This window comes from Balearica regulorum, chromosome 19, assembly GCF_011004875.1.
Source record: "Balearica regulorum gibbericeps isolate bBalReg1 chromosome 19, bBalReg1.pri, whole genome shotgun sequence".
NCBI classification, from domain to species: domain Eukaryota; kingdom Metazoa; phylum Chordata; class Aves; order Gruiformes; family Gruidae; genus Balearica; species Balearica regulorum.
In genome coordinates this window covers 7,094,300-7,122,277 of record NC_046202.1, presented here as the reverse complement: position 1 = coordinate 7,122,277, position 27,978 = coordinate 7,094,300, and the positions used below count along the sequence as shown (strand labels likewise).

At 58.5% G+C, this 27,978-nt stretch overlaps 1 protein-coding gene across 1 annotated transcript; it reads right to left on the bottom strand.

The window, feature by feature from the left end:
- Positions 1–167: 167 nt before the first annotated feature.
- TMEM132E (transmembrane protein 132E) lies at positions 168–27,187 on the bottom strand. The gene is made up of 9 exons (XM_075771616.1): positions 26,856–27,187; positions 13,392–14,289; positions 12,309–12,449; positions 8,773–8,965; positions 8,379–8,522; positions 4,345–4,550; positions 3,487–3,766; positions 3,214–3,405; positions 168–2,695 (listed from the first exon to the last, which is right to left on the bottom strand). The coding sequence occupies exons 1-9, from the start codon at positions 26,935–26,937 to the stop codon at positions 1,667–1,669; spliced, it is 3,165 nt and encodes a 1,054-aa protein (XP_075627731.1). The 5' UTR covers positions 26,938–27,187; the 3' UTR covers positions 168–1,666.
- Between the last annotated feature and the right edge of the window lie 791 nt (positions 27,188–27,978).

The window sequence follows — 27,978 nt, the reverse complement described above, 5'->3', positions numbered from 1 at the left end:
ATGCCTCCAGGACCACATCAGCGTGTTCCCCCCGCAGCAGACCCTGCACCCACCGGGTCCGACCCCCAAACTGCTGGGAGCAGCTGCCCCAAGCACCACAGCAGAGATACGGCTCATCAGAGTGCTGCAATGCATTTTGGTTTCTGCTTTTTTTTTTTTTTCCATTGTTTTTTTTCTTTTCTGGTCTTTTATTTAAGAAAAAAAAAAAAAAAAAGAGACACAGTGGTGGGTAACTTTCAATCCAGAAATAATCCGCTTCCAGTCTCTGCCTCCCCCCTACACTGGGTGATGCCAGGGGGGGTCCCCATCTCCACAGCCCAGGACCCCCAGCCCTCCAGCCCTGGTACCTGGGTCTAACCTGGCTGAGGATGCTCTGCACTGGGCTGGAGATGGGGTGGCCCTGGGCTGGGGGGGCCTCTCAGGTGAGCCAGAGGGGCTGGGAGCTGCCACCAGCACGGGGTGACCGGGGAGGCATTGGGTTATGGCAGTCAGAAGGCACCACGGAGGTTGAGCCTGGCTCCGGGCACCCCTGCTGGGCTGGCACTGGGGGAACTGGGCTGGCACTGGGAGACTTGGGCCAGGTGCGGTTGTGGGTGTCCCCACACAGGCTTGGCCCCCCAGGGCAGCGGGAAGCCCCTACACCACCTCCCAGAGCCACGTCCCAGCACTGGGGGGGGGGGCGGCAGAAACCAGGGGCTGGCCCTGGAGGTCCCAGCAGCACTATTGGGTGGAGGGGACCCAGCACCAGCCCCACGGCTCGAAACAGAGGGGGAGGCAAGGGCAGGCAAGCTCACAGGCAGCAAGCTTGCTGGCCACCCCCAAATTGCCCCTGCCCGGGAACCGCAGCCCTTCCCCGGCAGCAAGGTGGGGGCAGAGGCAGCCGCCCGCAGTCCCCCAGCAATGCAAATGTGGCAAACGTTACTGTCACGGTGTCCCAGGGCCCACGCCAAAGGGAGCGGGGCAAGCCGGGCATCTGGGGCTGGGACACAGCAGGCGATGGGGGCAGCGGTGCCCTGGACCCATGGCCATGGGGCTCCAGCCCACCGGCAGCTGCCCTCCCCTCCAGGCTCACCCAGCATCACCCACAGCACGAGGCAGCGGGCTGTAGCCGGGGGAGCCCCCAACACCCCAACAGTCTTGGAGCAGCAAATTCCTGAACCAGCACTCGCCTCCAAAATTGTGCAACTGAGCAGCAAAGGCAGCGGGGGTTGTCTTCGGGAAGCCCCCATCTGCCACTGCCCCGCTGGGCTCCTGGGGAGGATGGGACATCTCCTCTCTTCCACCCCCCGCACAGCAGGACATCATCCTGCCCCACGCACATACCCCGAGGTTTTGACCCCATCCATCTTTGCCCCCTGGTTCGCCTCCCTTGCTGCCCCCTCGCCGCAGGCCGGTGGGATGGGGGGGCCACGTGTGCGCGGCTGCCTCTCCTGGGAAAACCAGACGGTAAAGGGCAAGAAAACAAAAAGGCCCCTGCGGGTGCCTTCCGACGGGGTGAGGAGGACGTGAGATGTGCGGAAGAGGGATCACGCAAGAGAGAGCCAAATTTGGGTCTCCAGCCCCAGGGAAGCAGCCAGCGTGGTGTGGCATGGTATGGCGTGGCGTGGCACGGTGTGGCATGGCGTGGCAGCCCCCTCCCTCCCACCCCATCCCCTCTGCCCCTGCGTTAAGCGATCTCTTTGATTCTGCGGATGTAGTTGTGAAGCTCTTCGGGGTCTTGCAGCCCCATGTCCTGGCAGACCCACTCCAAGTCCTCCTCATCAGCGATGGGGATGGAGTTGTAGGCCAGCTCATCAGAGGGCAGCGTTGCAAAGGTAGTGAACTTCACCCGCTTCCGTTTGGAGGTGGGTGAGTTGAGCGGGTCCTCGCTCTGGTCCCGTGTGGAGCCCCCTGAGGAACCATCCCCACGGCCATGGACCTGGCTCTGCACGCTCGTCTGCGAGCTCCCGCTGCTGTGGTGGTCCCCATGGCAGCAGGTCTGGACATTTTCCAGGGGGTTCCCGGGGCTCTCGGGCTGCGGGGAGAGGTCATTGTGAGCCCGCAAGGGCTGCCCATTGCCCAAGAAGACCCAGTGGTGGGAATGGTCCATGTTGGTCTGGCCTTCAGGTGGGATGCGTTTGTGCCGGTATTTCAGCACAAAGACAATGCAGTTGATGAGGAAGACCAAGATGGCCAGACAGAAGACACCCAGAAGGGCGTACATGCCTATCTCTAGGTCCGTCAGCCCCCTGGTCACCTGGACGAAGCCGGTGGGGATGGTGGGGAAGTCCTCGGTGGGGTGAGATGCGCTGGACATCCTACTGTCCTCGCTCGGCTCCGCTTTCCTCTCCACCTCTGCCCGCAGGGTGGTGCTCGCCCCCGTCTCTGCCAGCCCCGGCTTGCTGGGAACATGATCATAGTCATAGGTTGGGTCCTCCTCAGATCCAAAGTGGACCCGCACACTGGCCAAGGCTGTGAAGAGCACGCTCTTGCGTTTGGTCTTCTGGCAGGTCTCGCAGATCACCAGCTCGGCCCGCAGCAGCTCCCCCGCGCCTTCGCTCTCTGCCACCACCAAGGGAAACGCTCGGTCCTGGGTCACCGAGACCACCTTCTCATCCAGGCTGCTCACCACCAGGTTGTAGTCCTTGGGGTCATAGAGGGAGAGGGGGGCCGTGGTGCCATCGCTGTAGGAAATCCACAGGCTCAGGAGCGCTTCCTGTGGGACCAACACAGGCACCGGTTGCCCAGCGCGATGCCAGTCCCACCTGCATCCATCCATTCATCCCTCCTCCTTTGCATCCTTCTCTCCATCCAATTCACCCTTTATCCCTCCATCATCCATCTTGTTCCTTCCAACCGTCAGCTAGTTTTTCCCTTCTGCCTGTTCTTCCCTCAATGTTTCCCAGGCTTGCCCAGGCTCACCCCAAATCCCAGCCCTAGGGGCCAGATGTGGCTACCACAGATGGGCTGGGAACTGTATAGAATTTCTTCCAGACCCCTTTGTCCCATGGTTGTGTCCTGTCCTCAGGCTGGGCAGGATTGGTTCAAAGGTGTGTGTGAAGGTTTCTAGGGTGCTTTGGGCTTCACCAGGGTGTCTGGAGGACAGCAGGTGCTGCGGGTGCCTGGGATGACTGTGGGCAGGATTTGGGAGGTGGGGTTTGTAGGCTAAGCCCTCACTTCACCCCAAGTCCCCCACCAACCCCCCCCAAGCCCAAGTGCACCCCCCGGCCTCACCTGCTTGAAGAAGCTGAGGGTCTGCTGCACGGACGTCCGGGCAATGATGGTGTGGCTATTGCCAGGGCTGGGGTGGAGGGACAGTGAGAGGCTGGAGACCACCTGGGCCTTCAGGTCCGTGATGCTGACCTTCTCCTCTGCCACCGTCACCAGTGTCTCCCCCAGCACTGCCTCCATGAGTGGGGACACAACCTGCAGGGGACAAGAGTGCCTGTAACCATCTGGCACCCCCAGCCAAGCTGGCAGAGATGGGGAAAGGTGGCCAGGGGATACCTTGAAGAGTGTGGTGCCCGGCTCCCTCCCAGCCAGCGTGAAGCTGTCCACCATGTGGGCCACCCGTGGGTCGTCCACGTGCATGAAGTCGCTGACCAGGTCGGTGACTTCCACCAGCCAGTCGGGTCCCAGCATGGTGACCACCTGCCCCGTGCCTTCCGCTGCCGTGGTGTGGAACTGGGTGAAGACCTGCAATGTGGCGTGCTGGTACTGCAGGGCACAGCCCCGGCTCTGCTTCCGCTCCTCTTCGTCTTCCTCATGCTCGCTGTCCCGCACCAACCTGCGGGATGGGGCAGTGGGTGGGCAGTGCTACCAAGCTCTCTGCTGCTGCGGCTCTTCAGCCCGCACAAGAAAGGAGAGGGGTGACCGGGCAGGGACAAATGCAAGATCACCAAAAAAATGGGCACTCCTGGCCAAAAGATGCCTGTGGCCCATGATGTCTCTGAGGACTTTAGCAGCCCATGGTAACAGGGTCACCAGCATCTCTGCCCCCTAACCAGCTGAGAGGACAAGATATCTCAGGTTGGGACAGACACCTGGAGGTCTCTAAACCTCAAAGCAATGCTAACTTTGGAGCTTAGCTGCTCCTGACCTCATCCAGGGAAGTTTTGACCATTGCAAGGATGGATGTTCCCCACCAACCTCATTGTGAAATTTTTCCCCTTGCATACAAATGTGCAACCTGTGTCCATGATCGCTCACCTTTTCACAAGGACCCCTGAGATGACTCTGGCTCCATCATCTTCAAAACCCCCTCATTAAGTAGCTGAACAAGGCAATTAAGACCACTACCACCACCTTCACTTTGCCTTCTCCAGACTGGACAGACCCCAAGCATGGTGGCTCCGCAGCACCCACCTCCTGTCCGGCAGGATGGGCACCCTCCAACCTTTCACTTGGCTCAGCCGGGCATCTGAGAGCTCGATGTGCAGTGGCAGTTTGGGCACCCACACCGTCATCTCCAGCGGGGCAGAGAGGTGCTCATAGGTGAAGGTGACCCGGGCGCTCATGGAGCCCTGCGACTCCTTCCCGCTGACGAAGACATAGTCACAGCTGCTGGAGACCTGGGGGAGAAGGGAGGATGGAGGGGTTACAACACTTCTGTAGAAACACCAGAGATCCTGGCTGGATGGGAAATGCCAGAGGAGCAGAACATCACCTGGCACACACCCAGTTAAAGGCGGCCCAAGAGTGGGGGTGCTCTCTCCTCCCCGAGGTCCCTGCTCAGATGTGTGGACCCACACACATCATGGCTATAACACACATTTCCCTCGATCCAGCTCCTCTGCCAGCCCTTGCAGATGCCTGCCTTTGGTGTTTCAGCTTCCTTGGCCCCCACACCAAATTGTACCCAGTTAGTGTGCTCAAGCTAGAGGCCCCTTGGGTGCTTCACAGAGGTTGCAAATTGCTCATCCTCAACATTTGCCCCAAAATCTCCTCCACCCATGCCCAGAGGGCACAGGCAGCTAGCAGGGACCAGCCGCATGCCCGTGTCCAGGTACCCACCAGTGCCTTGTCTGTGTCCCTCCTGCTCACCCTAGGAGGAGCTTCCATAGTCCATCTGAATCCTCACATTCATCTTCTCTCTCATTCTCTTTTAATTCCCATTTATGCAAATGCCATTAGTTAAATTTGCTATAAAACAAATACATCCTGCAGGGGCCACTTATTACCAACCAATCTGAGCCAATTAAGGAGCTAAGAGGATGCCACTGCAGCATCACCCGTGTTTCAGCTTAAGCCATCAGAGTCAACAGCACCTTCTCCTTCCCAGCAAAGGTGGCCGAAGACAACCAGGCTGGGGAGGCTCCAACCTTTCACCTGCAGCGGTCCTATGGCCCAACCCTGACCCCCCTGTCCTTCCCCTGCTACACCATCAGGAATTGCATCAGAGTTGTTCGCTGCCGGGGAAAAATAAAACCTGTTTGCTCAGCCAGCAGCACAGTCACTCTCTCAGATGTGCCAAACAGCTCAACAGCACAGAAAAGCTTCCAAGAAGCTGCTATCCCAGTGGGTTGCCTGATGGCTGATAAGGGGTTCAGTCCATCCTGCACGGTAGCTGACAGCAGAGGTGATAGCATCACTGTCTCTCTCCCCACCTTATCTTTGGGCACCTGTGGTCATTCAACTGTGGGAAATTTGTATTTCCAAGCCAACGAGCAGGGCCTGACTTCTACAAGAGCTCCATGTTTCGGCTGCAGGAGCCTGCTGCGAGGCGCCCATGGTCCCCGGGGCCAGTGGAGGCAGCAGAGCCTGGGACCTGGGCTCCTCGGGAAGTCCCCACTGCTCAGGCACGGGAAGGAAGTGCAATGCAGGAGGGTTTGTTCCTCATCTTTGTATCAGAGAAACCAGCTCAGCACATCTGAAAAGACAATCTCATCTCTGGTGGGGCGGTGTCTGAATAAAGATGAGCTCCTGGGCAAATCCTCCAGCAATGGAGTGCTCTGGATATTATGCCATTTATCACAATAAATATGATGGGCTGCTGCTTGCATTACCTTAGCTAATAAATCCCCCCAGCATCTTCTTCTGGGGACCATTTGCTTTGCAATTGGGGGGGTTGAAACTATGACAACAAAAACTCCCAGCGCATCAGGCCTGTCCTGATGATGGAGTGACTGCAGATTAGCTTTTAAATGAAGTGCATGCTTGTTCGGAGAAAATTCCCGGATTCACAGCAAGACCTCGGGAAGCGAGAGGCTGAGGTCTGCCCGGGCTCCGAGCCAAGACATCAGTGGCTCTGCTTCTGTGGCCAGGAACTCCCCCTTGGCACAGCCTCAAACGTGGGATCAAGGGGACATGTCTTCTCCAAGGCCCTCGAGACTGGGAAGATGTGTGGTGGGATCCCATATTGGCCAGTCAGGGGTCCCAGCAGTGACTGTGGGTGACCGGCGTCCCCAAGGCTCAGCCCCACTGAGCTGACTCGCTCCTGCTAGGTCCTCAAGCAGATGTGGATGGTGGCCTCCTAAGAAAGGTTCACATAGCAGGTGAGGTTGAGCATCTCCCATAGAGCGTGGCTGATGGCAGAGAGGGTCCTTCCCTCAACATGTACACAGTCCCTGAGGCCACAATGCAGGCAGTGAAGGGGGATTATTTGTATGCTACCTTGAGTGATGAGGTCCTCCTCTCTGGGCTGAGCACAGGCAGTCCTCCCATGTCACCACAGAAGGGGATGAGGGTGACAGCTGCCACTCATGTTCTCCCACCATCCTTCATGGGTGGCACTGGCACCTTCACAGCCATGTTCACCAGGTCCAGGATATCTCCCCTCCACATTCCACATGAGAGCAACCACCACCAAGCCACAGGCAGCGTGGGGAGAAGCAGCTCCCCAGCCCTCCTTCATGTTAAATTATTTACAGTAACAGCGCATCCCACTACGTAAGCTTTGATTTATGTAACAGGTTTATAGCCCTGACACCATAATCATACTCCCCAATCTCAGCAGGTAACTGAGAGCTCCCTCGGAAACGAAGCTCCGGCACAAACACAAAATAACTCAGCAAGAAATTGCACGGAGCTCCAAGCGGCGAACGGGATGCGAGCGGGAGGCGAGCAGGAGGCGAGCCAGGGCCGGAGGGCCGCTCCATGCATTATTCATCCCAGCTTGTGTGCATGTGTCTGCTTCCCCCAGGTCTGGGGACAGCGTGTAAATAGATTTATGAGTAGAAAGGCAGCACATTAAACAGTTTAAGTGTCTTGGAGTCCATCCTGAAGTGTATTATTGCTCCAGTGTTTTATCACGCTGCAGAGGACCAGTATCTATAAATTAGACCCAGTGCTGTAAATCGCACAGATCGGAGTTTTACTCAAGAACTTGGGTAAACAGTTTGCGACACCGGCTCTCACCCACCCACGGACCACCAGGGAGAGCAAGTCTCAAGGGGGCCGGGGCACAGGGCAGCGGGGCTGGGGCTTTGCCCATCACCCCTGGCTCGGCTGGGGGAGCAGCTGGTGGCTGCTGGCAAAGAAGGGGAGAAGGGGCTACATCCCCCAGGCTGGGGGACATGGGGGAGCTGTTTGCATGACTCCCTGCATGACTCCCTGCCTCTGCCCGGGGACATGGAGAGCGTGGGCTGGCTGGGTGCGTGCAGGGAGAGGGGTGGGAGGTGTTTGGGAGAAGGTAGTGATGTCTAGGGGTGGATGGGTGGAAATAGTGAGAGAATAATACAGGCAGGCGGGCAGATGGATACAAACAGTGACAGAGAAATGTATTTGGATGAATGGGTCTGGTGATGGGAAAATCATGGCTGGATGTGAGGACCGACTGCTGCCTCGGTGGCTGGGGCGGATGCGTGGGCAATTGCTGCTGCTGCAACAGCGAGCCTTTTGCATTCACCTTATTGGGATCTCTACTGTGCAACCCATCTTGCTCCTCTCCCTCAGTCCCCATTTTCCTTCCATTGTCCCCAACTGCCCCGCTCATCCCCCCACGCCTCACTGGGGCCAGCCCCCAGCCTGAGCTCAGCCCAGAGTCTGGTCCGAACAGGAGATAAATGTCACCCAGAGGCACGAGTGAAGCCGCTGATGGAAACGTGCAGCTTACACTGCGAGGTGACAATATTTCACCTTATCAGCACTAAGTGCCGTGATAACCCGTAGTTATTGCTGCTGCCTGGTGCCAGCCTGCACAGCGCTGGAACATCCCATGGCCTCTCCAGGGACAGTGACAAAGTGTCTTGTCCTTCTTCCAACAGATCCCAGGGAGAGGCATGTGTGGACTGAAGCTACTGAGGGGATGATGCTTGGGATGGGGTGGACCTGTGCAGCACATCAGCTCAGCCACCAGCTCCAGCTCATCCAGCTCCAGCCCGCACCACTGCTGGGGCCAGCACCCCAGGGGGAAGCTCAACCCCTCACTAGGGCCACGACAGCCCCCTCCCTCCACCCACCTTGATGATGTCTTCGTTATTGGACTTGCACTCGACCATAGCTGAGACATCCACAATGACGCCGCTCAGCTCAATGGCGATGACCTTCACGGGAATGGCCACCGTCCGCCCCGTCAGGATGGCAGTGTTGATGATTTCCGTGTCCTGGGGATGGGGTGCAAAGGGAACCATCACGTTAGAGGGCAGCCTGTGCCCCCAGGGCCAGATCCTGGCTGGCCTCTCTCCTTCTCCAGCCCTGGGGCAGAGAAGGACCCGTGAGTGGGTGGGCGAGAGGGATGTATGGATGTATAGGTGCTACGGGATGGATGGGCTGGTGGGAGATCCCTCAGGGGGACCCAACCCACCCCCAATATCAAACCAGATAAGCTAAGCAGAGGACAGGGAACCCGCTTACCATGGCCAGGGGCACGATGGCCCGGATGTCCCTCTGGATGACCGTCAGCTCTGTCACCACCTTCTCCAGGTCGGGCGGGGGGTTGCGGCCCCGGTAGTCAATGTGCCACATGATGCGGCGCGTCACCGACTGGCTGGTGAAGTTCTCCATCTCAAAATCCAGCTGCATGATCTCGGAGGAGGAGTCCCCGTCCCTGGGCAGGGGGACAGGAGGGGGACACGGTGAGCTGGGTGCCCTGGGTTCTGCAGGGATCAGTGCCGGGCGGTCCCCTCTAGTGATGCAGAGCATTCCCAGCAGGTCCCTTCTTGGGGTCCCCATGCCTGTCGGGGAAACCCTGCTGTGGGTGGAACCCTGCTTGTTCCCAAACAGAGCAGCCCTGATCCCTGCCTCCACCAGGAGCTGCTCCAGTGGGAACCTGCAGATTTCCATGGGAATCTTCCCAGTGGGAGAGAGAAATGTATTCACTGCTTCTTCCCAGTGGGAGAGAGAAATGTATTCACTGCTTCTTCCCAGTGGGAGAAAAACCTTGGCAGCTCAAGTGGGTGCTGTCCCAAGGCTGTGGGTGATATATTATCACAGGGCAAGTGTGTGGTCCTGGGGGATGGCGAGTGGCTGCAGATGCTGCCCTCAGCTCCCCGGCTCCATCTTCCCGGCAGTATAGTTGGATTTACCGCCCCAGGCTCCTCCCGCCTGCACACTCATCTCCTGCAGGTCAAACCCCAAGTGTCCCACACCCAGGACGGCAACATGCTCGGGGATGGCAAATAAGTCCCTATACAAAAGCCCAGCCCACGCTGTTGATTTTACAGCCCCTTCCAAGGAGATCACACAGAGAAACTGAGGCACAGGAGAAAATGGTTCAGTTGTAGACACCAGATGGGACAACATTGGGCTGGGACTTGGGGCAGGGCATGGGCAGCTGTGGGGATGCGCAGGGCGGATGGGCAGGGGCTCGGAGAAGCAGACAGGACTGGCAGGGGACTTCTGTAATGGTCCCCAAACCCAGAGCATCCCCAGGGGACACCCCAGAGCCCCTGCGAACCACAGAGCCAGCAGGAGGAGGAAAGGTGAAATCCCTGCAGAAGGGGAAGCCGGGACTGGCCCCACTCTTCTGGGCACATAGCAGCCTTCAAGAAGGTCCCATCGATCTGGGGACACAGGATACAGTTGGGTTTCTCTCTGATAAATATCTAATGAGTGAAAGGGAGCAGAGAAAGAGGAGACCAAGAAGCCAGGGCTGCTCCAGGCCGCAGCAAGCCCTGCTCCCGCAGCAGGGACAATAGGCTTTGCAGCAGAACTGCCACGCGTGGGCTGGTGGGGTCCTGCCGGGACTTTGTGCCCCCAAGGCAGCTGTGGGGGTGCAAGTGGAATCACCAAAGGTCACCTGGTCTGAAGAAGGGGATTTGGCTGCTCATGGCCTCTTCCAACATGGAAGTATTAAATACAGCCAGGAAGAGCCAGGTTCAAAGGTGAACCAGAGTTGCGGCTTCATGCCAGAGGTGGTTTGGTGCCGGGACTCCTCACCACGGGGTACGCCTAGGCATCCCAGGAACCCTGCCAGGGGCCAGCCACCATCTTCTGCCCTCCCTGAGCATCATCTGCTCTCAGCCACAGCAGAGACAGGAGCTGGGCTGCCCAGATTGGAGGAATAACTGATGATGCAGCTGTTGGGGTGCAAAACATCCCAAGTCAGCCATCACCCCCACAATGCTCGGGGCTCTCGCCCTTGCCCCCTCCCTGCACAGCTGGTGCTGCCAACAGTCCTCAGAGCCCCGGCGAAGCAAACTCCTCCGGCTGCACAGCCTGGAGGGCAACACGGCTTTGAGTCATTCATACTTTCCATTCCGTTAATATTTGATGGAGTTGTTTGTCTAAAAGGTGATTGTAATCACTTTAAATTCATCCTCCGTCTCTAACCTTTCCAGGCTGATTTGAAGCGGCAGCGGAGGCAGACGAGGAGGGAGGGAAGGGGGAGAGGAGAGGATCTCGCTGCCGGCAGCTCTGGCAGCTGCATGCCGGGGTGCTGGGGTGGCCGTGCAGAGGATGGGGGGCGGGGGGGGGGTGGGATTGTGGCCCCAGGGACACTCCAGTGTCAGCCACGGTGCTGCAGGCTCAGATGCTGTGGTTGCGTTTTGTATCTGGAAGCAATGGTGTGCGGTAAAGGAAAATCCACTCTCTGGGTAAGCCCTTTGGAGGGGTTTTCTGTAGGTAGCTTTTGAGCTCTTGTTCAAAGCAGTCAAAGCTGAGGATCTCTCCTTTCTCCAAGAGCTTAGCCCCAGCTTCACTCAATTTTGGGGTGGGAGGCAGAGATATGGGGAGATTTCCAACACAGAGAGCAGGAATGGCTCAAGTGCATCAACTTGCTTTAACCCAGCTCCCGGAGACATTTGTCTCCCTGTCCCCAAAGACACGGTGACTGAGATGCCATAGCCAGGGAACAATGGCGTTCCAGCACTTCAAAGTCTTTCCTGCTAGTGATTTTGAGCCCGTGCCCATCCCCTGACATTGCTCACCATGTCCTGGATGCAAAGGACAAAGCTGCCCCTCGTCCTTGCAGCCTCCATGCACTCACAGGCCAGTCCCATATCTCCCCATCTCCAGGCTGAGCAGCCTCTGGGTTTTCAGTTTGGCTTTGTGTGTCCTCACACCTTCAGATCATTCTCATTTCTATCCTCAACTGACCCGAGCCTTTCCCAGAGCCCCAGGAACAGGCATCGTCTTTGTGTCGAGCAGGACAGAACTGGCTCTGCCTGTCTCAGGTGCTGCCTTGGTTGGTGCTCCCCATCTGACATTCATCCATCACCTTGGGGACCAGACGGGACCTTGCTTGGGGACTGCTCCCCATCCTTCCCAGAGGAGATGCCAGGATATTCATCAAAGAGCTGCTGCCTCTCATGGTATTAAAACTTCTTAAAAAATTAAAATACTTCCACCCCAAATTGGGGGATCATCCATGGCTTCACAGCCCCAGAATTCACTCCATGTGGCCACCAGCATCTGACATGGCCAGGCGATCCCAGCTCAGAGCCAGGGATGCAGCTGCAAAATGGTACCGATAACTTACAGCACATTGCTTGAGCCCCAGCTTGGTCGCCTGGGCTGACCACACAGCAGATCCCCCCTGAACACACCACCTCGCACAACTATCAGGCAGCTGCCTACCTGACAACAAACCTGCCCACCTTGGGCCACAAAACACACGTTCTTCTGCCGTGCAGCCAGCTGCACGGTGCTGGCCGAGGTTAAAAACCACAGAGATAAATGAAGTCTCTTCCTGTGTCAGTGTGGGACCTACCCCTACCTCAGCTGGACTGAGAGTTTGACCCCAAAATTGCTCGTCCTCCTTTGGTGCCTCCAAAGTCCCACAGTCTGGGCTGTGCACTACCGTGCCTCAGTTTCCCCTGCCAGCACCCATGCAGCACTGCAGCCAACCAGACACCGAGGGTAGGAGCAAAGGGAGAGCTACTTCAGGCCAAATCCCAGCAATTCCCTCCCCCGCCCCGGTGCTGGGGGGAGGCAAAAGTGGGGCCCCTTACCTGGGTCCAGTGCCATCTACCCTTGCCACGTCGACAGTGGCGGTGGAGTGCTTGCCGCCTGTCAGAAGCTCCGAGCTCACCAGCCACTGCCCACTCCTCGACTTGGTGCTGAGCAGGTTGACACCTTTCTTGGCCTTCACCCTGCGGAGAGCGACAGTCAGGACCAGACCCTTGCACCCAGGGACCGCTGGACCCCCCCCGGGCACCCTGCCATGGGCGCAGGGGTATTTTTTTCCCCCAATCCCTCCTGGCTGTCAGAAATATAATCCAGGCTGGCAGCAACAGCCATAGGGCTGAGCACACCCCAGCCCCTCTTTTTCATAGGGTTTTGTCCCCCCCCCATCACCCCTCTGGCAGGAGTTTGGTCCCCCAGCCCCAGTGCTGCCCCCCAGGACAGTAACACCTCTGTGGGGCTGGGCACCCCCAGGGCGAAGGACAGGAGGGTCTCGATTGCCATGCCCCCCATGCCAGGGACTCGCTGCTGGTCCAGTAGCCAGAGAGAGACTTGTAAATACCCTTCGAAGAGATGTGGCTGGGGCTTGTTCCCCCGTCCTTAGGGACACACAGCAAGGGGGGGTCCCCCGCACACCTCTCCACACCGAGATGCTCAGCACCTCCTGCCCACTGCTCCATTCCCCTCCCACCCTGGCTCTGGGACACGCTGAGGGGGAAGCGGGGAGCCCCACTTGCAGCCCCATGGCCACACTGCACCTTGTCCCCAACGTGGCTGTGAACAAACATCTGCTGGGAGGGTCCTCATCCCAGTGCAACTGGGAGCACTGGGAGGGTGAAGGCAGCAGTCCACAGTGGGAATACAGAGATGGAAATCCCGGATGGACAGCCCTTCCCTCCCCTCCAAGAAGCTGCCACTAGAAAGCCCCACATGCTGGCTGCTCCTCTGGCCTCCTTCTTCTTCCCAAAGCCCTGCCAGACCCAGTCCAGCCCCTGGTGGGTCCCATAAATGCAATACACCCTCCCCATCCTCTCCCTCCTGCCCGTGGCTGCCTTCACACAGCCCAGCCGAAACAATCACCCCCCCGAAAAGGGGCTGCTCCCAGAGTGGGGGCAGCCCTGGGGCCTTACCTGAGCGTGAAGTGCTCCACTGTGGAGTTGGACATCAGGTAGAGGAGGATGCTCAGCACCTCACCTGGCTTGAGGGGCTTGTCGGGCAGGCGGATGAAGACATTGCCGTCCAACCGATGCTCCTGCATGGGCTGCCCGGGGGTGGGCTGCAGGAGGCTGACACTGCCGATGCGCAGCAGTGGGTGCTGTGTGGGACCCTCGGTCCTGGCCCCCCCAGCCCCGCGGCGGGGGACCGTCTCCCCAAGGCACTGGCCGGCCCCGTCGGGGGCATGCAGGGTGTAGTACAGCTCGGCTTGCTGGCTCTCGCCTGGCACCTCCAGGCTCTCAGGGCTCTTCCGCCTGCCCAGTGGCACGGCCGGGGGACCGAACCAGGCGTGGGGCAGCTCTGCCTGCACCAGGCACGTGGCCAGGCTGCCCCGTAAGCGACACGAGCTCTTGATCTCACGGGCATCACGAAAAGCGTGGAGCCGCACACAGGGCAGCCGGTCAGTGACATCAAAATCATCCCAATCCCGGCCGGCTACATAGAAGAGCACTTGGACCACGGGCTGGTTGGCCACCAGTCGGGGCTGGATGATGAAGGCGCGCACCTTCCAGTTGACGGTGAGGCGGTCGGGGACCTCCAGGGTGCTGGAGGGCTGCAGCTGCTCCTTGGGCAGCACCAGCCCTGTGCTGAAGGGCCCCAGGGTGACGTTGAGGACCGGCAGCTCCTTGGTCTGGAAGACAACGAAGGGCTCGGCGCGTTGCAGCGGGGCACTGCCGTTGCCCGCCGGGCCGGCTCCCACCTCCTTGAGGAAGAAGGCCAAGCGGGTGTTGGACAGGCGGTAGCTCACAGGCAGCGTGATGGCACCGGGGGGCTCGGCAGGCTCGGGGCTGGGGGCTGGCCCCTTGGCATGGGCTGCAAAGGGGATGGAGAGTGCAGGTTAGTGCCGAGCATCTTCCCCCAGAGCACACCCCGAGCCTCGGAGCAGGGAGAGCAGACCCAGGCAGGAGTGCTCCAGCCCTGTGGCAAGGAGGAGCTGATGCTTCAGCCCCTGGACCCTTCACAAGGGCAGCAAGAGCCTGACTGGGTTTCTCTCTTGCAAAAAAATTGTGAAAGATCTCCCCAGGGATCTTGGGCATCGTTGTGCTTCCTGGTGGGTGGTTCAGCCTCACCAAACCTGTCCTCGGCATCGGATGGGGTGTACAGTGAGGAGGGATGCTCACCCAAGGCTGGACCAGGGTGTGTTGAAGCCACATCTAACCTCAGTATTGCCCCCAAGGAGCCCAAAACACCGGTCACCCACGCCAAGGCACTGGCTGAAACAGCATGGACCCACTCGTAGAAATAGGGCATAACCAGCTACATCCCTACTTCCACATGTGCGGAGAAAAGGATGCTGAGTTTCTCCGGAGGCTCGTTACCAAAAATTAGGCAAGTCCAGGCTAATTTTTGGTTGGCAAATCCCACCAAGTATCTATGATCAAGGCTTCCTCCCTGCTGTTAGCTCCCAGATCACATGGGGTAGGTGGCTAAATCGGCTCCTCCACCCCAGACCCGCTACAGCCCCATGAGCTTCCTGTAAGGGTGGTGTCATAACCAGTCTGTCGCCCATCACCAACCCAGGGGTGTCACCCACATGGTGCTGTCCCCATGCGCTAAAACTGGCCCGGCCTCAAGTTCTCCAGGCATGGACACAGCCTGGTAGAAAAGATTATGTTGGTGCCACCTTGTGCCAGCCCCAGCCATGCCCAGGTCTGACAGCCTGTAGCAAATCCCTTTTGTCCTTCATTTTGACCATTTTGCCTTAAAAAAAAAAAAAAAGAAGAAATGCTATACAGGCAGAGCAGACAGCATACAGTGCCCGCCAGCCACGCACTCCCGGGGGTCGGAGCCGGCTACACTGCTGCTGCTATGGCCAGCCAGCAGAAAGAAAACCCACGAAAATCTTTCTGCTAAAGCAGATGCTGTGAAAGGCGGTGGGTGTGGAGCCGGGCCGATGGCACGCGCTGCGCCGGCAGCTGCAGGAGCCTGGAAGACATCTCAAGGTCTTTGCATACGCCAGCGGCTGCCGGCGATTCCCAGGAGGCCCGGGTCCCCGCCTCGGCTCTCCGGCAGCCCCCTGCACCCCCATTCCTGGTGCTGATTGCAGCCGTTCCCAAGCGGCTCCCAAGCAGGAGAGCCCAAATTACCCGTGTCAAGCGGCAGCGAAAGGCGAGGATGTGACGGCTCGGCTCCTGGGAACGTCTCGGCCTCCTCCCCAGCGGGGGCTTCGGAGCGTGCCGGGACCTTGGGGCTTTTTCCAGCCGGGAGCATGGCCTTGGTTGGGGCTCCTGGGGCTGAAGGGGAAGCGGGACTCTGCAGCCCACCGGGGGAACTCTGGGCTGCTGGGCACAGGGGAGTTAAGCGGCTTAGAGAGTTCATAAAAGGATTAGCACTCGATACAGGGACGGGCAGCATCCACAGCTACGCCGCCTGGGATGAAATTTGTCCGAGAGCCAGGCAGCAAATTCCCTGGGGCTGGGCAGACACCAGGGACATGCTGCCAGCATCACTGGTGAAACCACCGTGCCGGCACTGCCGTGGGTACAGCTCCAGTGCCTGCCAAACTAACTCTGCTCGCCACCAGCTGCTGAGACCATCCCGGTCACCCACTCCATTTTCCCACCTCACGGAGAGTCAAGAACCACAGGAGACATGCCGAGCCTCAGAAAGCACCCATGGGTGCAACCTTGCTCAGAAATAACCACCAGCGAGGGGGCTTTGTGCTCCTCCAGTTCGTGGAAGTTGCTTCCCAACACGAAGTGTGAAGGTTTGCATCCTCCCTGCATCCCAGTTAACATGGCCATTGCTGCTCCTGCCATCCCCAGCAACCAGAAAAGGGAATTTTTTCCAAGGCATGAGGTTATTTGTGGAAAAGCAAAGCTGTGAAAGGATCCACCAGCCGGAGTGACATAAGCCTGACCGCTTGGGTGAGGTACCAGCGGGCTGCACAGGCAGCCAAGGAAAGAGGCTACATTTAACTCTGACTCATTGAAACAACATCAGTTGTTATCCCTTAAAAATCTCTGGGGTTTGGGGAAGGATCAGGTCATATCACAAAGAAATTCTGCAATTTGCCACCTGACCTCAGCTTGTGGCAGAGACCCCTAGCCCAAGCCCCCAGCATCCGGCTCCTTCCTCCTTGCTATGGGGATTCTCTGATGGCAAATAAGCGTTGTGTGCCAGGGGGAGAGGACAGCCCCTCTCCTCTCCGCAGCCGGGCAGGGCTCTCAGACGTGTGCTAGGAACCCTGCACGATGCAGATAAGGCACCGCGGTGCCAAGCCTTGCTGTGCTGGGGACACCGGCACTGAGCCCATGCACAGACCTGCACCCTAGCCATGCCGGATGGGAGAAGGGAGCAGGGATGAGCTGGGATGGAGATTAATGTGACAGTCACGATTAGTTCAGTGCAGGCAGATTGCCGGCACCCAGAGAAGCTATTTCCTTCCACAGACAAAATGCATTTAAATGATGCTATAATCTGTCGCCGGGAGGGGGACGGGACCGGCCCGGCGCCTCTGTTCCTCGGCCATAAACTAATCCTGCCGGGAGAGGGTCTAACCCGGCCACATCCAGCCCAGGGTGGGTGCCAGGAGGGGGGATCACAGCCCAGCCCAAGCCTCTGCACCGTGGAGTGACAGAGGGCGGGGAGGGAAGGAGAAGGGAGGAAGGAGATGCATGGCTGTATGGATGGATACATGGCTGCCAGCCAGGCGGCAAAGGCAACAGGGTAGATAAGGGTAGATGAACCAGCAGAGAGAATGGAGGATGCAAGGATGGATGGATGGAATGAGATAGATCAGAAACGGATGGACAGCAAGAGAATAGCTCCAGGAAAAGGGAGAAGAGGCGATGGATGAAAGGACAGCACAATGGCTCAGGAGACAGACGGAAGGACGGATGGACAGTACAACAGCTCAGGAGATGGAAGATGGATGGAAGGAGAAAGGATGGATGGAAGCATGGTCAGACAAGCAAAACAGCTCAGGAGACTCCAGTCCCCACACCACTGTCCCCAGCCCCTGCCCTGGTTTCTAGCAGCCCTCAGGAGGGACGGTGGCTCTTGTGCCTTCACCTCTGGTGGGGTTTGGGGGGACAGAGGGGTTAAGCCCTGGTCACCGGCTCCGTTCTGCGGCCTGCTGTGGTTAATGGGATTTGCAGCACCTGACCTGCATTCCTGGGTTTATTAGGCCAGCACAGAGGGGACCATATGGTCCTTCCACCCTGGCAGCTCAGCATTGCAAGCAAAAAAAGCAGATCTCGGTGCCTGGCTGGGCTCCAGTTGGCCCGGGGGCTGCCTGGATCCCCCCCAGGCTGAGGAGCCAACCCAGCCTCACAGCAGGATGGGACAGGAGTCCCGTGCATCCCCTCTTTCCCACCCATGGCAGCCCACGGGGAGCCAGGGCGACCTGCAACCCATGGCAGGGAGAGGGGGGCAGAGAGAGATGGAAATGCAGAACTGCTGAAGACCCCCTCGCAGAGCCCCCACATCTGCCTGGCCAGATGTGCCCCATGCCGGCCGCAGCCGCGCGGCCAGATGGGCTGAGCTGCTCCCCCCTGCCTGCGAGGGCACGCGGGGACAGCAGCAGCACCCTCCAGCCCTGCCTTAAAATCAAGAAGATCCCCCTCAAGCAAAGGGGTTTCGCTACTGCAAAAAACAGCACCAGAAGCCCCTGCCCGTCCCCACCGCAGGGTTTCGGTCACCACCGGTCACCCTCCTGCTCAGGGATGCTGGGGTCAGACAGACTGACGGACACATGGGACGAGGCTGACAGACAGCCTGGGTGTAGCTATGGTGGCGGGGGATGCTGGCTCGTTCACCTTCCCTTCTTGCCCCAAATCCCCAGCAAACGGGGCATGGGGGAGGGTACAACTCGGCCCATCCATCCTGCCCCTGCTGCGGCATCGCCAGCCCCATCCCTGCTCCCACTTGCCATCCCGAGGCTGAAGAGCCGCCACCGCCTCCTCCTCCTCCCCTTATCCAGCACCGATAGCCAGGGCTGAGCTCCAGCTTAGCCCCAGCCGTCTGCCATAGGGATCGCTTTAGCCACATTCCAGGGGGGATCTTTATCCTGGCTTATCCTGTGGGATGCGGTGGGGAGCTCCCAGCACATATATCCCCACTTAGCAGGGGAAAAGGACTGGAGAAGAGGGAGGGGAGGTTTGAGGTCATGTGAGGCGTGTTAAAACCGCTGTGATGTTAACAGGCGGCACTGGGGGCTTGGTGCATCAATGGACCAAATGCAGCTCCGAGGGAGATGCTGAAATACCAGTGACAGGACACACCAGCCCCAGCTGCCTGGTCTCCTACCAGGCCACCGCCACGTGCCGTGGCCATAGCGCAGGCCAGCCCATCGCAGCTGGGGTCCCATGGTGGTCCTGCCAGGAAAGTTGTCCATAAAGCAATGACTTGAGCTGACACGATGATAAACCCCTTACTAAATACATGGGAAGGGCTGCGGGGAGTGGCAGGGAGTTGTGTTATTGTCCCTAGCAGAGGGCTTCATGCTGGCTTCAAGCCCAGCTTAGGATTTCTTTGGAGGGGTTTTGGTGGTCACTAGTGGCTAGGATTCAGCCACCAGCCGGACTTCAGGATGAAAAGGCCAGCAGGATTTCACCAGGACCTGTAAACTGCAGCAGCCCAGGGCACAGCCATTGTCTCCAGCCCTCTGCAAACACAAGCAGGGGATGCTTCTCCTCCCAGCCACACAGCAGTGTCCCTCCCACAGTACAGGACCACCAGTGAAGCTGGGACTGCTAGTGCTCCCATGTCCCCAGATCTCACCCCATAGCCAGACTGAATTGGGGAGACAAGGGTGGGATGCTGCCTCAGTTTCCCCATATGGGTCAGTGTCCAGATAAGGTGATGGGGTCACGGGTCCACCCAAAACACAAAGAGCCAGGAGACCACAGCAAAACCCTGCAGCTGCTGAGGAGGAAGCCCCCACCAGGGAAGATGTCCCAGCCTGTGTTTTGTTTCAAGCCAGCACAAAGCCACCCTGCTCCCTGGCCAAGGCTTCAGAGCCCCAAAACCTGGCAGTGCAGGCTTTGTCCCCACAGCCATCAAGGCCAAGTGCAAAGGGGAAACATGGACAGCAACAGCCCCAAATGCCAGGGATGTCCCACACCTGGAGGTCCCACATCTGGATGTCCCAACAGCTGGATGCTTCAGCTAGAAGCAGCCCTGACTCCCCGGGAAGGGCCAGGCTTGTGCACCATCTCCCTGTCTGTCCTAGGAACGGGCATGGCACCCATCCCTTTCCCTCGCTGCCCCATAGCACTGATCCCCACCATGTTGCGCTCCCACCCAAGTGGGGTCAGCACCTCCAAACACTCTAAAAAACAACAAAAAGGGAAAATGGAGCCCTCCACGCCTCCACCTCCACCCAAAGCTCAGTCAGCCTCAACATGAGTGCCCCTCCACGCTTCCACGCAGCCAGGGAAAAAAAAACACCCAGTAATAAAACACAAGCCGAAATTAGAAAACACAAGCAGGCCCCTCGTGGAAACCTCTGAAATGTTTCCCAGCAGCCAGAGCCTTGAAAATTGCTTTCGGTGACATAAAAGACAACAAGCTCTCCCTTCCCTCCAACGCACTGAGAGTCTCAATCTCCAGTCCCAGCTAATTGGAACTCAATTAAGTGAATAATTGTTACAAATGTAAAATTACCTTCCCCAGGCGCGTGACAGTGAGATGCCCTAGCTGTGGCCATGGGGAAGGGAGGGACGTGAGGATGCTCCCAGCCCCCAACTCTGCGCACGGCCGCGGCAGTGATGGGGCAATGGGGCTGGGAAGGTCCATGGTACCAAGGACCACAACGCTCAGCCCAGGAGCTTAAACTGGTCCTGGCTTCCCAAAACAAGCCTGGGGTAGGAACTGAGTGGGTGGTGGCCAGGAAAAGTGAATCAAATCTTCCTGTGAGCAGTAGCGCTGTCTCCATGTGGATTCTCTAGTGTCTAATACAGGGTTGTGCTTATGCCTGGTGGGCACTGCTATCTTCCTCTTTCTTTTAAGTCCTTCAGATTTCTACACTTCCAAAAGGTCCAGCCCAGCTTCATTGGCAGAAGCAATAAAATAAGAAATGCTGGTGGGACTCAGCCTCAGGCCAGCACACAGCCTGTATTTCGGGGCCAGCAGCACTAAGCAAAAGGGAAACATCCCAGCGCCTCACCAGGCTGCGGTGCTGAGGTCTGCATTTCCCCCAGGAAATTATTAAAAGAGGGGGAAGCAAGGAACCTAAAGGAATAAATAAATATGGCCTAAATGGGATGTGCCGTGCAGAGGCGCAGCCTGCCATAAATTCCTGGAGCCAGCAAGGCTTTTACGCAGCAGCTACTTTAGAGCAATATCCACAAATCACAGCAAGGGACAGGTCAGGGGACGGGGAAGAGAGGGCCTTTACAGAGCAAGAAGAAAAATGAAGAAATTAATTAAAAAGAGGGTAAAAAAAAAAAAAAAAAAGATGAGGAAGTACCTGACCATGAATGTCCACAGAGATGCCTGGGGCTCTGAAAGGCAGGGGGGTGGAGCAGCCCCCGGATAAAGCCAGCAGCCCCTGAGCCCCCAGCACGTGCTGTGGTGGGTCTTGGGCTGGGTGTGTCCCCCCCTTGCCAGGTTCCCCCCATTCTGGGACCTGGGAGCAGCCACCCTGGCTGCCTGCAGCAGCAGGTGGGCACAAATGGTTTCCCCAAATAACCTCCTGAGGAGCCAGAAGTGGAGGGACAGGCAGCCGGGGGAAGAGCCCTGCAGGGTGGCCATGGGCCCTGGGGGAAGCAGGGACAGCAGCTCCTGAGGGAGAAGCTCCCAGCATCACAGCGTTGGGGTGGAGGCAATGCAATGACCCCCCCTAAAGCCACGTGTCCTGCTCAAATCCCCCCGTCCCCTCTCCATCCCCTCCTGCCGTGGCAGGGAACAGGAACATCCTCCCAGATCCCTCCAAATTCAAACACTAAATACATCCCCTGGGCTGCGCCACCTCCCCGCCCCCCGCCACCGCCAGCTCGGGCTGTGCCAAGTGACACGTTTCAGACTGATTAGACGCCGATTAATTTTTCCCCCCCGGTGACGTGTGTCAGGCTGCGTTCGGAGCTGGATTCAATTCCAGAGGCACCCAAGGAGCCTCAGATAAACCCAGTCCATAGCTGGGGCTGGGGTCCAGCATCAGCCCTAGACCCCGCCCGGTGGCCCCAAAAGCAGGGTCAGGGACGGGCACCGGGCTGGGGACTTCACCAGCTCAGCACTTTGCCACCCAGCAAAGCCGCCGCAGCGCCCAACGTGCACAGCTCAAATACATCCCTTTCCTTTTTCAATTTAGCTGGTACCCAGAGAGGAGTACATCCAGCAGCCGCACCGAGCTGGCAGCGGCAGGTATTGCATTTTCTGCCTGATTTATCTTCAAGAGGGAAAACATAGCTTTTCCTTAAAAGAAAAAAAAAAAAAAAAAAATGAATGAATACTCAATTTTTGCCAGTCCTGGGGAAGAGCCCAGCCTGGCCCAGCCAAGCTCATTTCATCACGGCAAAACCTGCCCCATTAACTCTTGCAGAGGCCGGGAGGTGACAGTGCCTGCAAGTGGGGGCAAAGCCACGCCAGCAGCATCCACTTGGGCTTTTAGCAGAGCTATTGAAAAATCAAGGACGGCAAATATTGTCCAAGCGATGGGAAAATGCTCGCTGGCAGGAGACGGAGGCTTCATCAGAAGATTGCGAATTGCCTTGATTACAGCATCCTCCTGGGAGGCAATACCAGCGAGCAAGGGGCTCAGCACCCAGCCGGCAGTGAGGGATGTGTGCCCAGCAGGGAGCAGCAACAGGTTGGGCAACAGCTTCAGAAAAATGAAGGGACGGGTCCCCAGGAGAGCTACATCCCAAGGAACAGGCTCTGCATCCCAAACCAGGGGTGCTTGTGGGAGAGGTGACAGCCCATAAATCTCCCAGCCCGGGTGGTGCCTCCCCCGGGGGGGGATCGCTGGGCCATCCAATGCGGCTGGAAGACCCCGTTTCTCCCAATTTTCAGGGAAATGGTGAGCTCCAACCTCCTCTCCCCTTGGCAAGGAACACCAGGACCTGCCTCGCTTTCCACCACTGAACCATTTCTCTTCTTGGAGTGACACACGGACAAACTCTGCAGGAGGGACCTCGTCCCCAAAGGCACTCCTCAGGTCCCCAGCCTTGTCACAGCGCGTCCCACCCCAGGAGCAGCCACCTCTCTCCCTCCCTGGGGGGCTGCTCATTAGCAGAGTCACGTATTTAATAATAAAAGACTCTGATTAGATTAGCAAGCATGACCTTTTTCAGATGGATGGGATGCTCGTACGGCAGCAGTGACAGGCGCCGCACGGGTGGGGAACACTCAGGCAGCTCGCCGATTCCTCCACACACCCGTTGCAGGCTATTTCAGCCAGGCAATTGCAGGAACAAAAAAAACCCCAACACAATCAGGTTATACCATGTAAGCATCTCTTTTATCACCCATCATCTCCTCCGTAACTCCCCGGATGAGGCCACATCCTGCCGCCCGCCTCCCTGTTAGAGTTTGGGGGGCTACAGAGGGGATGGAGCTGGGATGTGCTGGTGCAACATCGGGGATATTCTACAGCATGGACCCAGCTGGGTGGGTTTTTCCTTTCCTCCTCTTTTTAAGATGCAGAGAGTCTGGGTGAGGAGGGACCTCAGCAGCCAGTCATGGTGGGGTGAATTAAATAGTAGCACTTAAAAAAAAATAAAATAAAAAAAAATTAGCCAGGTTTCTAAAAATTGCTGAGCAATCCTCAGCAAGGGTTTTGCTGCAACCCGGTGCCCTGCCTCAGTTTCCCCCAACGATGCAGCAGGACTGAGCCCAGGGTGCAGCATTGTGCACACACAAAAGGACGGTTCTGGCCAAGGGTATGAAGGCACCTAACACATCTCAAAATCCCCAGGGCCAAACCCTGCAACTGATGCTCACCAAAATCATCGCTCAGATTTCCATCATACCACCGATAGCATCCCTCACCCTTTTCTCTTTCCTCAACAACACCAAGAGGACGCAAGGAGTAGAAGAAAAGGCAATTTCCCCAGTGGGGTGTCCAGCTTTGCACCCCTACGTCCCAGCACAAGCATCCTGCTGGGATTTAAGGTATTGGAGTTGGGGGGAGAGGGAATGGGCCCGGGGGTCACGCAAGGGCACCCCGGAGCCGAAAGCCGAAAAGCTTTCGGCTCCGAGGTGCCCTTGCGTGACCCCCTTTTCTGCAGCACTAAAGGTAAAACTCGTGCCAGGTTTAACCCAGCTCAAAGGCTGGATCCAGTCCTCTCGCCTGCCTGCCAGGGCAAGGAAAGATCCTATTGCCCCTTCTCTGCTCCTGGCTGGAGCTAAGGATGCTCAGCCACTCCAACCCCATCGGCATGGCCAGGATGGGGGCCGTTAAACGAGCAAACGCTGGGTGTATGTTCCCAGTTTGGGCATTAAATGAGCAAACACCGGGTGTACGTTCCGGGTTCAGCCATTAAATGAGCAAACACTGGGTATACGTTCCCGGTTCGGCAGCGAGTTATTGCACATCTCCACCTGCTGGTCTGAAAATCCTCAAGCCCGGAGATGCTCTGAGCCACAATGGGGATGGGGGAGCGTCTGTATCCCCCCCACCAGGGTTGGGGTCTGCTGGCTGGAGCCCACCACCAGGGATGTAGCCACAGGCCACAGCATCGTCCTTCAGCCCCAGCACCACACCTCGGACTTGCCTGTGGTGGAAATAACCAGTGGGAGATACGGGGGGGGGGGGGGGGGGGGAGCAGCACAGCCGCGTCCCCATGGGCAGTGGGATGGAGGCACCGTGGCTGTAGGATCCAGCTCAGGACCCCAAGCCTGTCTTGCATGCCAGGACAGATGCTGAATAACCCCAGCACCCCTGGACCACAGCCTTTGGCAAGCGCTGCCTCCAGAAGAGGGGAAACTGAGGCATGCTGCAGGGACAAGGCTCAGAGAAGACGCAGGAGTCCAAGCTCAACCCCACGGACAGCACAAGGTATTTCACAAACTGGTGGGTAAATCCCCCTCGTGCCGCATCCCGACAAGTCCCTCGCAGCTTCACAGCACAACTGCACAGAGCGCACACCACCAGCACCCCCCACTGCACCGCAGCCCTGGGGTCCGACCGTCCCTCCCGCAAGCCCTGGGGCCACCCCACCCCGGAGGCACCAAAAAAACCCCTTTCTGGAAGCAGCGGATCCCAGGCCAGCAGCCAAGTGGCTCCTGGGGCTCTGGGTGAGGCAGGGGAGTGCAGCAGGGACGAGACTGGCACTGAGGGTTACTCTCAAATAAAAAACAAGGGAAAATGAAATAAAAAAGCATGGGCAGGAGAGCAGGGCACTGCTTCACCGCCGGCTGACCCCTGCAGCCAGCCCGAGTGATTTGTAAGAAAGGCTGGGAGAATTAGCAGCTCTCAGCCTCTTTTTCTGGCTCCCTCCAAGACCTTTATTTGTCCAGAAAAGGCTGAAGCGATGGCAAAGGCAGCTGCGCATCCTGAAACGAGCCTAAAAACTCCTGGCAGAGGCTTCTCTCCCCACCAGCGCAGGCATCCTCCCGCAGCAGCGCAGCGAGCCCCGGCCCCACGTCTGGCACAGGCCACTGTCACCCGCTTCACGCTGGCATCCCTGCCGCGGGAACTCCCCCCCACCCACCGCATCCCCCAGCCCAGGGGCCAGATCCTGCCCTGACATAAACCTGAGGCCTGACCCACAGGGCTGTTGGTGTCCCAGCAGCAACAGGGGGGCTTAGAAATGCTCAGGAGGGGATGGGAGCAGGGGACTGCATCCAGCCCCTGCACCGGAGGAGATTCCTGATGGATTGCTTCCACGGGGATGTTTCCCATCACCTGCTAGCAAAGCCGACAGTCGCCTTCGGCAGTGCACCCGCCGTGGGGAAGCGCTGACCCAGACGGATGAATCTCCTCCAGACAAATTGAGGAGCGGAAGGAGATCGTGCTTCCCTGCTGACTGCCAGACCCCTGCCTGCAAAATCCCTGACCTGGTGGTCCCAAAGAGGAGAGCTCTGCCCAGCAAACCCTGCCCAGGAAGCATCCCAGTCTTGGTGTACAGGGGGGCAGCATCTGCCACCCCAAAGGATGCTATGTAAAGTTGTGGTGCTTGCCAGCTCAGAGCATCTCTGCTCCTGTGTTGGGGTCAGAGTTTTTTTAGGAGGGGAACTCCCTGCCAGCCCCCCACAGTGCTCCCAAAGTCCTCCCTGCTCCCTATTTCCCCACTGTGGGTGAGCAGCTCCCCAAGCTCCTCAAAGAACCTCAGAGGGCTGCAGATGCCTGAGAAAGCCCTGCCTGAGCCCCAAAAGTGCCTTGGCCACGGGCTGCCTGTGCAAAATGGAGCTGGGCACGGTCCGGAGACCCCACCAGCTCCTGTGAGGGGGTCTCATTTGAGCTGGGCAGTGCAGCCCCCAGCCCCCGGAACATGCCAAGCCCACAGCTAGAACCAGGCTGGCAGGAGGGGTCCAGGTGGCTCCTTCCAAACTGCAAGCAGCCCCCCGCTTTCTGTTCAGCCAAGCCAGCTGCCAGAAAAAGTGGCTTTGGCTGGGGTATCTGTGGGGCTTGGTTTTACACAGAAACCATCTGAAAAAAACATCGACAGACACCAGCCTCATGTCCCCCAGGGTACGTGACCCCACTTCAGCCTCGCTCACCAAAAAAAGCCCCCAGCAGCAGGTGCCGGTGTCCCCAGGGCTGTCACCGGGGCAGGCCGGCACGTCACCGCAGCTCGGCCGTGGCACGGCAGTGATTCGGATGCAACTCTGAGCAAGTGAGCACAGGCAGCGTGAGCAACCCCTCGCCCAGGCCGCAGGCAGGGGCAGTACCGCCAGCCCCAAAACCCTTGCCCCAAAACTCATGGGAGGGGGATCAGAAAGAAACAGAGGGATGACAGGGGCTACACCCCCATTCCCACACCCCAAAATGATGCCACCTCAGCAGCGCTTGCCCCGAAACTCAGCGCACGCTGGGAAGTGCCTGGGTGCGGGTCTGGGGGATAAGCGAGTGGATAATAGCAGATAAAGCCCCTGATCCTCCTGCTAAAGCAGCTCTGCATTAAGGAGACAAGGGGCGGGGGGGCTGAGGGGGGACACGACTGAAGCCCCTTCACCCTATCTCTCCCTCTGTCACCCCGCTCCCTGCCCGGGGAAACAGCCTGCTGCAAGCACTCGCAAGCACAAGCTGTCATTTTATTAAGCCAGGAATAAACTCTAATCTTTACCCATTTTGCGGGGGGGGGGGGGGGCCAGAGGACCAGGGGAGGTGGCTGCTGCGGGAAAGGGGGTCCCAGCCAGGCACGGCGGGGCTGGGGCTGCCCCTGGGGGGACAGACGGGGCTGGAGGGGAAGATGGGTGCAAACCCCCCCCCCATGATGCAGACACACACATAACATATATATTCCCCCCCGCCCGGTTCCAGCAGCACTTACCGGGGAGCAGCAGGGAGCAGAGGCAGCAGAGCAGAGCGGCCGGCCCGGGGTGCATCTTCTGCATCTTCTCCGGAGAGGCCATTGCAAGGCGGGAGGGGGGGCAGCCAGAAAGCCGGGCGGACCCCGAGCCACCCCCGTGGCAACAAAAATAAACAAATAAAAGGAATCCAAACCAAGCACCAAAAAACCGCAGAAATCCCCTAAATCCAACCACGTGCGAGCCGGGAGCAGCAGCCAACGGCGGAATTTGGGGAGGGGGGGAGACTCGGCTCAGGTTAGGGGGGCCTCGGCTTTGTGCCCCCCCCAACTCACTGAGCAGAGCACTCCATCTCCGGCCCCCCACCCCTCCCCACCCTGCACCCCAAACCTGCCGCAACCCCCCCCCCCCCCCCAGTGCCTGCAGGGCGACCGGGGGAGCGCCCAGCCGGCGGGGGCGGGTCCCCCTCCTCTTCCTCCTCCTCTTCCTCCTCAGGAGCCGGGGGGATGTGTGGAGAAGAGCACGTGTAACCCCCTCCCGGGGAAAAAAAAAAAAAAAAAAAGAAAAAGCTGTGCTGATGAAGGATGATGCTGCAGGGCTAGCAGGTCGCCAGCCCCCCCATGCACAAGAATAAAAATAAGATCTCCAAGCGCGGTTCTTCAAAAAAAAAAAAAAAAGCTGAATTAAAGCGCTCCCCCCAGGAAAAAAATCAACAGTAACAAAAAACCACAACCCAAAGCAGGCGGGTGAATAATTAATCCCAGGCAGATGCAATTAATCAGCGGCAGGAGCAGCTCAGCAGCGGAGTCCCCGCATCCGAAGGCGAAGTTTGGGGGCAGCGGGGCCGGGGAGCGGGGAGGGGGAGCTGGGCTCATCCGCTGCCCCCCTGCGAGGGCTGGAAGCGGGGGGACCCGGCCATAAGCATGCAAAGGAGGGGGTGCTCCCCCCCTCCTTTGCCCCCCCCGATTAAAAAGGAGGGGTGCACCCCCTCCTGCTTGCAAATAAAATTAAAGAGGGGGTGCAGAAGCCTTGGGGAAAGCGGCAAGTTTGGGGGGGGTTCTGCCCCTTGCCCCCCTCCGAGCCCCCCCCCCCCCCCGCCTGCAGCCGGGGCCGGCCGTGCCGTGCCCACCGCCGGGGGGGCCCCGC

What these genes read in the sequence shown, in the direction of transcription:
- TMEM132E (XM_075771616.1), bottom strand. Translation starts at nt 26,937, where the DNA reads ATGGCCTCTCCGGAGAAGATGCAGAAGATGCACCCCGGGCCGGCCGCT. An exon ending in GTAGATGGCACTGGACCCAG is followed by an intron (nt 8,966 to 12,308) that starts GTAAGGGGCCCC and finishes CCCCCTGCCCAG; the next exon opens with GGACGGGGACTCCTCCTCCG. An exon ending in ATAACGAAGACATCATCAAG is followed by an intron (nt 4,551 to 8,378) that starts GTGGGTGGAGGG and finishes CTTCTCCCCCAG; the next exon opens with GTCTCCAGCAGCTGTGACTA.